The sequence below is a fragment of the Siniperca chuatsi genome, linkage group LG14 (assembly GCF_020085105.1).
Source record: "Siniperca chuatsi isolate FFG_IHB_CAS linkage group LG14, ASM2008510v1, whole genome shotgun sequence".
Classification (NCBI taxonomy): domain Eukaryota; kingdom Metazoa; phylum Chordata; class Actinopteri; order Centrarchiformes; family Sinipercidae; genus Siniperca; species Siniperca chuatsi.
Window position 1 is genome coordinate 29,047,750 of NC_058055.1, and position 12,131 is coordinate 29,059,880.

The window sequence follows — 12,131 nt, forward strand, 5'->3', positions numbered from 1 at the left end:
AAACTCGATGAGGCTGTGGAAAATCACCCTTGAGGCCAATGGCAAGCCACTTGCACAAGTATCCATCAAATGTGGCATATACCAAGGAGATGTTCTGTCCCCACTGTTGTTCTGCATAGGTCTGAACCCCCTCAGCCATTGTAATGATTTGTATGTATTTATTACAACTTATTTAACATGTAATAATAGTAATTCATTTATTTATTTTAGCTAATTTATTGATTAATCACCTTGCTACTGTCATGGTTTTGGGTCTTGGGTTTTGTTGTTTCCTGTTTTATTTTGTAAGTGTGCTGCCTCGTGTGTCTTGTGTACTTTTACTTCCTGTCTCTGTTCTGCGCTTGAAACGTCTCATCACACAAACATAAGTGGAAATGCACAGCAGACAGAAACATTGTTGAAACAAAAGTCTTACTTTATATTTTTATTTCTCTTATTGCCACAAAACAAATCGCGCTTCATCTGAAGATGAAGGTGATGTTCCAACTCTTCATCATGCAAATGAAGCTCTTTATTGACCTCGTCAACAGTGAAGAAACATAAAAACACATGAAACATATGAACCTGTTAGATGGAGGGACTGTCTGTGACCATGGTTACAGTTCTGCACACGGTCCAATCGGAGAGCTGAACCTTTAAAGACTCTCGGGGGGAAATCAGGATGATGAAACATTTCCCAGCTGCATGATGGGAAAGCAGAGACTCAGTGGTGGCCAGTCAACATGTCCAAGAGGCAGCAGCAGCACAGAGCAGCCAAACACGCCGCCAGACACGATTTTTCAGCGCCGCTGTCGTCGACGCCACGCTGCTGCTCGACCACAAACACTGAGAGAGAGAGAGAGGGTTACTGACATCACGCTGCTGCCCTTTTTTTGTTTGTTTCATTTCCTGTTTGGAGACAGTGGACAAATGATGACGTCGCTTTAAAACGACGGCTCCGAAGCGACGATTTCGTTAAATGTCTGTTGCTTCGACTCCTCTCTCCTCAAGTCTCTTCTCTTCTGCACCTCCTCCGCTCACATCTCTGGTGGGAGGGACTATGACGCGAGGAGAGGAGCGAGGAGAGGAGGAGAGGAGCGAGGAGGAGCATGAAGAGGAGGAGAAGTGCGAGGAGAGGAGGAGCAAGAAGAGGAGGAGAAGAGCGAGGAAAGGAGGAGAGGAGCAAGGAGCGAGGAGAGGAGGCAAGGAGAGGAGGAGAGGAGGAGAGGAGCGAGGAGGAGCATGAAGAGGAGGAGAAGAGTGAGGAGAGGAGGCGAGTAGCGAGGAGGAGCAAGAAGAGGAGGAGAAGAGTGAGGAAAGGAGGAGAAGAACGAGGAGAGGAGGCGAGTAGCGAGGAGGAGCAAGAAGAGGAGGAGAGGAAGAGAGGAGAGGGGCATGGAGGAGAGGAGCAGAGGAGGTACAAACTGAGAAATGAGAAAGGCCTTGTGTGTCTGGACTCGCTGACCTTTGACCTACCTGTGTGTCGTGGCGGCTCTCCGTACGTCTTCGGGCCGTCCCAGGGATGGGAGGTCCCGGGGGACCCGCTCTGGTACCCCTGGTAACCGGGCTGAGCCAGGTAGGGCCCTGGGGGTCCCGGTGGCTCCGATGGTCCCTGGTAGTAGGAGTGGTCTCCTCCGCCTGTGTAGGTCTGAGGGAAGGTCTGGAGAGGAGACAGATGTGATTGTTATGCGGATGACACACAGTTGTACCTCCCTGTCAAGCCCACTGACCTCAGTACGCTGAGTTCTCTGCAGGACTGCCTGTCTGACATAAAAAATTGGATGTCGATAAATTTTCTTCAGCTCAACTCAAATAAAACTGAAATCCTTGTTATTGGGCCCCAACACATCACTAAACAAATACTGCCATCCACTGGTAACCTGTCACAACATATCAAGCCTGTTGCACGAAATCTTGGTGTCCTGTTTGATAGCAATTTATGTTTTGAGCAACATATCACTAAGCTTGTCCAATCATGTTTCTATCACCTCAGAAACATTGCAAAAATACGATCTATTTTAAATCTTAGTGATGCAGAAACTGTTGTGCATGCTTTTATCTCCTCACGCCTTGATTACTGTAACAGCCTGTTCACTCGTCTTAATCAAAAAGCTCTGACACGACTGCAGACTGTACAGGACTCAGCTGCTCGGCTGTAAACCAGGACCCAGAGGTGCGACCACATCACACCTGTTTTAGCCTCTTTACACTGGCTCCCTGTTGGTTTTAGGATTGATTTTAAGATCTTGTTGATTCCTTTTAAGGCTCTTCATGGCTCCAGACTATATTTTAGACCTTGTAATCCCTTATGAACCTTCACGTAGTTTGAGATCTTCGGGCAGGGGTCTCCTGTCTGTTCCTGAGTCCAGGATGAAAACTAAAGGGGACAGAGCTTTTGCTATCAGGGCCCCGAGGCTCTGGAACAACTTGCCTGAAGAAATTAGGTTGTCTGAGTCAGTGTCTTCGTTTAAATCTTGTCTCAAAACACATTTTTATCTGAAAGCATATCCTGATTTTACGTGAACTGGCTGTTTATTTTACTGTTTATTTTATTGCTTTTCTGTATTTCATGTGTTTTATTTCTTTATATTTCGTCATTCACTGTGTTATTTTATTTTTCTTGTTGTGAAGCACTTTGTACTTTGTTTTGATAAGTGCTCTATAAATAAAGTTTTATTATTATTATTATTTTATTATTATTTGTCATAGTAACACTGATGGTCATGTGACCCAGGTTGAAAAGTTCATTAACTTAAAAGTAAGATGGTGTAGTCCGTCATTCGTCTAGGAGTGTTCCATCGTAGAAAAAGGTTTCAGTCGTAGTCATCTGGACACTGTTTATAGAATCAAGAAGTTTCGGCTCCCATCCGGAAGTCATTCTCAATTGTGAAAATGGTCTGAGAACTCAGAAATTTAAGCTACTCTGTGTTGCTTAAGCCCCGCCCTCAGGGAGAAGTCTACCTGAGTGTCTGCTGTTTACTCTGCCTAGTTTCACCTGAAACTGACCTAATTGTTTCCATGATGGCCCAGTAATCAGTAATCAGGCCTATTGTTTTCTGGCTGCACCTCCCTCATCACTGTTAAGTACCTGATTAGCATATGATTGGCTTGACCATGGTGTTAATACACTGTGGTAAACAGTTGGCAAATTGAATCTCAGACCACCATTTCTGTTTAAACAGAAACACCATGGTCAAGCCAATCATATGCTAATCAGGTACTTAACAGTACAGAGGAAGACTCCTCCCTGAGGGCAGGGCCTAAGCAACACAGAGTAGCTTAAATTTCTGAGTTCGCAGACCATTTTCACAATTGAGAATGACTTCCGGATGGGAGCCGAAACGTCTTGATTCTGAAAACAGTGTCCAGACGACTACGACTGAAATCTTTTCTACCATTAAATTAAAGCTTTAATTAACAAACACTGAGCTTCACTCTGAAAACCTGAAAAGACAAAAATATTTTTACATTTCAACAAAGTATTAAATGTGAAATACAATCAGGTGACTGCAGCGCCACCATCACACCAGCACACTTTCTCAGAAGGACACATTAGGACATGAGGACACATTAGGACACGAGGATACAGAGGACATGAGGACATAGAGGACATAGAGGACATGAGGACACATTAGGACATGAGGACATGAGGATACAGAGGACATGAGGATACATAGGACATGAGGATACAGAGGACATGAGAATACATGAGGACATGAGGACATGAGGATACTGAGGACATGAGGACGCAGTCCTCATCATCATCAAAATGATTCCATGATGTTCACGCTTGGATGTGTTCAAACTGTCAGACAGGAAGCTGCTGCTGCAGCAGTGCATGCTGGGTACCTGGTATGGTGAGCCGGGGAAGGCTGCAGGCTGAGAGCTGAAAGCTGCAGTGGGACGAGAAGTCACGTGATCAGGGCAGTGATTGAGCCGAGTAAAACTGACTGTTTCCATGGTAACAGTCCCACATAACCTGCACTGTTTCCCAAATCTGAACATTTTCACAAATAATGTCAATAAGACTCCAATAACGGCGACGTCAAGACAACATCTCAAGAATAATTTCAGAATTAAATCACAAGTGTACGAGAATAAAGTCATAATATTATAATATTTTAACACTCCGTCATAATGAACAGGTGAGTCTGTCAGGTTGTAACACCTGAAGTTTGAGGATTTAAATCCAAATATTCCTTTTAACCTGTAACGGACGAACCTGAATGGAAGCCGGGAGCCGAGGGGCCGCCGGGGGGGTGGGGGAGGTACGGGGGAGGGTGGTCACTCATCTGGACCGAGGGATGGACGATGGATGGATGATGGATGGATGGGCGATGGATGGATGATGGATGGATGGATGATGGATGGATGATGGACGATGGATGGATGATGGATGATGGATGATGGATGGATGATGGATGGTTGATGGATGATGGATGGATGATGGATGGATGGATGATGGATGGATGGATGATGGATGGATGATGGATGGTTGATGGATGATGGATGGATGATGGATGGATGAGGGATGGATGGTGGATGATGGATGGACGATGGATGGATGATGGATAATGGATGGATAATGGATGGATGATGGATGAATGATGGATGGATGATGGATGGACGATGGATGGATGATGGATGGATGATGGATGGATGATGGATGGATGATGGACAATGGATGGATGATGGACGATGGATGATGGATGGATGATGGATGGATGATAGATGGACGATGGGTGATGGATGGATGATGGATGGATGATGGATGAAAGACGATGGATGATGGATGGATGATGGATGGATGATGGATGATGGACGATGGATGATGGATGGATGATGGATGATAGATGGATGATGGATGGATGATGGATGATGATGGATGATGGATGATGGATGGATGATGGATGGATGATGGATGGATGATGGATGATGGATGGATGATGGATGATAGATGGATGATGGATGGATAATGGATGATGGATGGATGATGGATGGATGGAATCTGAGGAAAGCAGAAATGGTCACCAGAGTAAAGAAAGTAAATGAAACAGTGTATTTGTGATCTGTTGTTAAAGGTTGTATTGTTTAGCTCGGCAGGAACAAATGTAAAATTCAGACTTTCTGGAAATTTCTAGTTTTTCTAAAATTATGACTTTTTTCTCAAAACATTCCGGGCGTGGACATGAGTCCCGTCACAGTGACGCTAAAACTCAATAAGAAACACCAGACTGATGCTTTCAGTGATATTAATGACCTGATGTTTCCTGTAGCGCCACCATCAGGACAAACGTTGCACTTTTACACAAGAGTACCACAATAAAGGACACACACACACACACACACACAGCTGTTTCCATCACTTCTGAGGACACTGAGACTAACCACAAACCAAGTCTGCACACTAAAACGTAACGATGAACGTTGTGGGGACTTGAGTTTTGTCCCCAAAAGGAAGGCGAGTCCCCACAATGTGACTGTGTAAACAGATTTATGTCCTCACAACATGAGTAATACATGTCCACACACACACACACACACACACACACACACACACACACACACACACAGACAAAGTGTGTGTTGATGAACATCCATTGAACACTTTGAGTGTGAAACCTATGAACACACTCTCGCATCCCTTTTTTCTGGGGACCCCTGGAAGCCCCACAAGGGCCCCACTTTGAGAACCACTGGTTTAGACTAAACGTTAATAACTCACTATAATGTAGCTGTGAGCAGATCTAAGAGTGTGTTCATCAATGTTCAGTATTTGTTCTAACTTCTTCTCTAAAGACACATTTTTTTATTATTTCAGCTGTTTCTGCTGAACTCTTCAGTTCGGCCAACATCAAATACGCCACGCTGCGCGAATCTGAAAGATTTCAACACTTTTACATCGTCAGAATTCAGCGTAAAGAGGGCACAGTGTCCCCGGTTCAAACCAATGGGACTTTATTGGAAACTGCTGCTACTTGTTGAACTATCTGAAAGCCGAACTGAGTGTGAAACGAACCAACACAAAGCACTTAGTGTGAGCGGTGTAGCATCACTGTAAATGAAAGAATGTTTAAACTGTCGTTTTTTCAGTGGAGTCTGGAGCGAGTGACAGACTCTGAACTTACCTTCTAGTTCAAGACGAAATTCAAACTGTACATGTTCTCTCCGCTCGGTTCTCTGCCTCTCTCTCCAGCTGACTGACTAGTTGACCGATTGACTGATGGATTGAGCGCGAGGAAACAGCTGGCAGCGCTCGAGGACAGGCTGAGGTCGGAGGAACGCCTCCCAGCACTTCTGCCCGCTGACCCTCCTTTCACTTCACTCCTCCAACGCTGTTGCAGTAAATAAACACTCCCATCTGATTACAGCTGAATTATACTCTGTTATTAAGCAGCTAATACATGTTCATACACGTGATGACTATAGGAGGTTACAGTGCTGCTGTGCTACTTTATACTTTTACTCCACTACATTTACTCATCTGGATATTACATTTAGAAATACCAACAGGAGCCCAGAGGATGCAGTCTCCATGGCACTGCACTCTGTACTCACACACCTGGACAATACGAACACTTGTGCACGAATGCTGTTTGTTGACTTCAGCTCTGCATTCAACACTGTCATCTCTTCCAAGAAACCTGGGCATTAACGCCTCCATTTGCAATTGGATTATGGACTTCCTGACAAACAGACCTCAGCTTGTCAGGTCAGGCCACAACTGCTCCACCACCATCACACTCAACACTGGCGTACCACAGGGCTGTGTGCTGAGCCCCTTCCTCTACTCGCTCCTCACACTCGACTGCAGGCCTGTGCATGGATCTAACGCCATCATCAAGTTTGCAGACGATACTATGGTGATTGGTCTCATCAGCAACAACGATGAGACGGGCTACAGGGAGGAGGTCCAGCACCTGGCCACATGGTGCTCAGACAATAACTTGCTCCTTAACACCTCCAAGACAAAGGAGCTCATCGTGGACTTCAGGAAGGAGAGAGGAGGCACACATGACCCCATCCACATTAACGGGATGGCTGCTGAGTGTGTCTCCAGCTTCAAGTTCCTGGGGACCTGTATTTCGGAGAACACGTCCGGGACCACCAACACCTCCTGCCTGGTCAAGAAGGCTCACCAGCACCTCTTCTTCCTGAGGACACTGAAGAAGAACCGGCTGTCCTGGTGAACTTCTGTTGCTGCACAGTAGAGAGCATCCGGACCAGCTGAGTCTCAGTCTGGTATGGGAGCTGCTCTGCTGCAGAGCGCTGGGCTCTGGAGCGGGGGGTGAAACCTGCCCGGGGCATCACAGGGAATCCACTTCCAGCCACAGAGGACGTCCAGAGGAAACGCTGTCTGCGTCGAGCCCGCAGCTTTCTTAAGGACTCCTCTCCCCCCCGCCCAGAGACTGGTTTCTCCTCAGGGGCCTCCGGACCAGGACCAGCAGGCTGAGAAACAGCTTTTTTCCCAGAGCTGTCCTCCTGCTGAACTCTGCCCCCCGCTGACTCCACTGTCCCTCATACACCTTAACTTCAATGCTGCTATATTGTTTTTGCTACATGTACCACATGTTCACTTCCACTACCGGACTGTTTATTTATACATACACTGCATCATCTGGACTCCAGTACTCTGTACTGAATACTGCAGTAACTCATCTACTGCACTGTTCACTATTTCCATAAACTGCACTACTTCATATTCACTGCACTGCTGTTCTGCCCGGTCCAGTTCATTACTGTACAGATCCATCAGTATACTTCTGTTCATAGTAACGCCATCTGTATGTAATGTCCACAGCACCACCTGTAAAATATTCTCATAATACTGCTGCATGTGTAACGACAATACAGTTGAATCTAATCGAATCTAACATGATTTATAAAATATGATGCACTGGTAGATAAACTGGAGCAGTAGTTAAAAGTAGCTTCACCTTCCTCGACAACATTAAAGACATGGATTTATATTTGTTTGGACTAAAATGACTAAGTTGTGACATGATTTTGTTTGTGTTTAATAAACAGAAAAATAAACATTAAGTAACCTGAGAATGTGTCACAGAAGTGGAGCTGAAATAATTAGCGGATTTTGATGATCAATTAATCTTTAAAGTCATTTTTCAAGTAAAAAGAGGAAACTGGTTGCGGTTTCTGAAATGTCTCAGATTTCCTGTTTTATTTCTCAGTTTCACCACTTTATCTCTACTGAATCTCCTGGAGTTTTAAACGATTGGACGAACAGAACAAACAACCTGCTGATCCACTGAGAAAACGGGCTGAAGATGAATCGATAATGAAAATAATCTTTAGTTGAAGAAACAAATGATTTCAGGTTGCAAATAACAGAAGTTCTGTTGAACTGAACTTTCCAGTCACGTGAACCTTGTGAACAATCTCCTCTCAGGGATCCGTCTAATGCCTGGTCAGCTGCTCTCATACCAGCTGTAATCTAATCTACTGGTTTCCGTGGCAACCGCAGCGACGAGACAGGCAGACCTCTCTCCGTTTTATTGTTGACTCGACTTTTTTGTCAAACAGACTTTTTGTTTGTTTTGAGAAAACAACCCAGTAAACACTTTTCCAGTTAAACCAGTCTGGCGACAACAAGAAGTCGCTTCATTTCATTTCACACATATTCACTGACTGAAAAACACTGGACCCAAAAAGAACAACGTGCAGAAAAGGTTTCAACCAACGCGTTGAAGCAGAATTACAGCTGAATTTAGACTGGGAAAGTGACGTCATGTGTTCGTGATTAAAAAAAGGTTAGGACATAAACAAATGGACCTGTCAATCAATCATAAACATAAAGATCCATTAGAAAGCTTCACAGTACTTTAACCGATAAGTTTAAGATGTTAACTTTTCCAATGGAGTTTGGAATGTGTGACAGCTTGAACACACAAACATCTGTTCAACAGCTTTAAAATCATCCCATAATCTAAACACACAAAAGTTTTTATAAACTTAGATTCAATTCAGTTTTATTAATAAGGCGTCAGTTCATAGTGATCTCATTGACCTTTGACTCTTTATATTATTTAACTCCTTTAAATTTCATCTCAGGCCACAGTTTCCCTTTAATTTGCAGGATTAAGCGACAGTTCACTTAAAGAAACCTCAAATTAAAATGTTCAAACATTTAGAGCTTTATTGGATCAAATCCAGCTGCTTATTATTATGTTAATTATTACTGCTACAGAAGATACGAATTATTATTATGAGTTATTATAACGAACCATTAGACATTATTTACAATATTGAAATGTGACTCAAATCAAGAGCATAGTTTGCACAGTAGCCTTAGTGGATGTCCCGGTCGCTGGTTATGCCAGACTCCGTTCATAACTCCTGCAGTTTAATGTTTTCAGGCGCACCAGTAAGAATAGGAAGATTAGGAATAACATTTATGATATTTTATTAATTCAAAGTATCAGCTCTTCAGTTCGGCCAGTTTTTCTAAACTCATCGTCAGAATTCAGCGTAAAGAGCGCACAGTGTCCCCGGTTCAAACCAATGGGACTTTATTGGAAACTGCTGCTACTTGTTGAACTATCTGAAAGCCGAACTGAGTGTGAAACGAACCAACACAAAGCACTTAGTGTGAGCGGTGTAGCATCACTGTAAATGAAAGAATGTTTAAACTGTCGTTTTTTCAGTGGAGTCTGGAGCGTGTGACAGACTCTGAACTTACCTTCTAGTTCAAGCCGAAATTCAAACTGTACATGTTCTCTCCGCTCGGTTCTCTGCCTCTCTCTCCAGCTGACTGACTAGTTGACCGATTGATGGATGGATGGATTGAGCGCGAGGACAGGCTGAGGTCGGAGGAACGCCTCCCAGCACTTCTGCCCGCTGACCCTCCTTTCACTTAAAGACAGATCGATTCATTACAATAAGCCTATATCTACTTTCTAACATCTCCAGCCTCCACAGTAACACGGTAACCATGGTAACGGTCAGACCGCCCCCCCTCTCACCTGAAGCCTCCAGTGGTTTTTCTGTCACCTGGTGAAGAAATCAAACAGCCTCCAGCGTTTGGACTAAAACCAGTTTGAACTGAAGTAAACGCAACAACAACACAGTGGAAACACGTCACTTTAGAATCAGGCAACATTTAGTGCAACTAATGACTTTACTGATGACTGATGAGTCATGTAAAGCTTTATTGATCCGTTATAAGACAGTTGTGGCTGGTTGTTGTTGTCACCCAGCGGTGGAAGAATGGCCCATTTCACAATAATATATATTATATTACTCAGACGGTGTCGTCCCTCATTCGTCCAGGAGTGATCTATCGTAGAAAAGGTTTCAGTCGTAGTCGTCTGGACGCTGTTTTCAGAATCAAGACGTTTCGGCTCCCATCCGGAAGTCATTCTCAATTGTGAAAAAATGGGACGGGAACTAGAAATTTAAGATAATCTGTGTTGCATAAGCCCCGCCCTCAGGAAGGAGTCTACCTGAGTATCTGTTGATTAGCTAGTTTCACCTGAAACTGACCTAATAGTTTCCATGATGGCCCAGTAATCAGTAATCAGGCCTATTGTTTTCTGGCTGCACCTCCCTCATCACTGTTAAGTGCCTGATTAGCATGTGATTGGCTTGACCACGGTGTTAATACACTCTGATAGACTTTGGGCAGGTTGAATCTCAGACCACCATTTCTGTTCAAAGAGGGGTTTTCTTTTTTCACAAAAATGGCTTCTTTGACTCCTCTTTCAAACCAACTCTTCTCTCTGCTAAGAATCTTCACCTCGCTGTCTTCAAATGTGCGGTTTGTAGCTTTTAGATGCAAACGCACGGCGCTCTGCAATCCTGAGTTAGCGTGTCGTCTGTGCTGATAAAGTCTTTTGTGAAGTGGCTAGTCTCACCGTTCTTTGCAGTTTTCCTCACAGTGTCCAGATGACTACGACTGAAACCTTTTCTATGATATTATATTACTCAGTTATAATTACTGATGCATCAGTGTGTTCATCACTTTAATGCTGCAGCTGGTGAAGGTGGAGCTCATTTTAATCAATAATTCATATTCTGCTGGGCAGCTTCATCTGTAATAATACATCATTTATTTGTTGATTATATTTGTATCAATAATCTGCAACAAAACTAAAGTAACCAATTAAATGTAAAAAGTTCAAAATATTTGCCTCTGAATTGTAGCGAGTAGCAGAATGGAAATACCCACACACATTTACACAATTACTGTACTTAAGTACAGTAATTGTGTAAATGTACTTAGTTACATTACAACGCTGTTAATTAGTATTTACACCTACAGATTTGATGGATTATAAAAGTGTAAATATGTATTTATTGGATTTCTCATCAGATAGAAAGATAAAACATTAGTAAATTATTTATTAAAGAAATGATTCATTACAACATATAAACTCTTTATAAAAAGCTGCCAAAAGCTCAACATTTAGACTTGAACCAAAACTTTCCAGTTTTTTCAACACTTATAAACAAAAATATAACCTTTCGAATTTGTCAGATTCATCTGTGTTGAATTCCCTGAAGACACTGAGTCATACAGGAGCTCTGAATGAACACAGTGATGATTTGAAGGCTGAAGAGTTGTGAAGTGCGAGAAGTTGCTGTAAAGTTTTCTTTTGTTTCCTGAACTGAACCATATAATCATCAGAGAGACTGAGTTTAACCAACAGAACTAATGCTGCGTTCACATCATTTTGTTCAGACCGGTTCAGACCGTAACTAAGAGTCAAGAAAGGTTTTCTCCCACCTGCTGCAAGGAACTACAGACGTGTCAACAAACTGGGGACAAAATCGGCAGAAAAACGGCCGTATAGTTCGATTGTGCAAGCAATTCAGTTCACTTTAATTTAATTCAATTCAGTTCAATTAAATTTTATTTAAATAGCGCCAATTCACAAAAGAAGTTATCTTATTACACTTTTCCTATAGAGCAGGTCTAGACCGTACTCTTTATAATATTATTGAGCAAGCGACAGTGGCAAGAAAAAACTTCCTTTAAGAGGCAGAAACCTCGAGCAGAACCAGACTCAATATGAGAGAGAGAGAGAAATCCACAATCTACCTAGAATTTTAAAATAATAATGTAATGGTAGTGTTAATATTAATAAATTAATAATAATAGGAATGACAGCTATAGGAAGAATAATGTCAGTATC

The 12,131-nt window shown here is 43.0% G+C and overlaps 1 protein-coding gene and 1 long non-coding RNA gene across 3 annotated transcripts; both read right to left on the reverse strand.

Annotated features, from left to right (window-relative positions):
• Window positions 1-409: 409 nt before the first annotated feature.
• LOC122888317 (cysteine-rich and transmembrane domain-containing protein 1-like) lies at window positions 410-4,402 on the reverse strand. 2 transcript variants are annotated; one of them, XM_044222637.1, is made up of 4 exons: window positions 4,202-4,402; window positions 3,829-3,872; window positions 1,456-1,639; window positions 410-825 (listed from the first exon to the last, which is right to left on the reverse strand). In XM_044222637.1, exons 1-4 carry the CDS (start codon window positions 4,269-4,271, stop codon window positions 704-706), a joined length of 420 nt encoding a protein of 139 aa, XP_044078572.1. In that variant the 5' UTR covers window positions 4,272-4,402; the 3' UTR covers window positions 410-703. The 2 variants fall into 2 exon arrangements, with proteins under 2 accessions (XP_044078572.1, XP_044078571.1); XM_044222636.1 differs by lacking the exon at window positions 4,202-4,402 and having other exon boundaries at window positions 3,829-4,115.
• A 524-nt stretch (window positions 4,403-4,926) lies between these two features.
• LOC122888318 lies at window positions 4,927-9,907 on the reverse strand. The gene is made up of 3 exons (XR_006380677.1): window positions 9,677-9,907; window positions 6,108-6,314; window positions 4,927-4,987 (listed from the first exon to the last, which is right to left on the reverse strand). It is a non-coding gene; the product is annotated as an uncharacterized LOC122888318 (long non-coding RNA).
• Window positions 9,908-12,131: the final 2,224 nt, after the last annotated feature.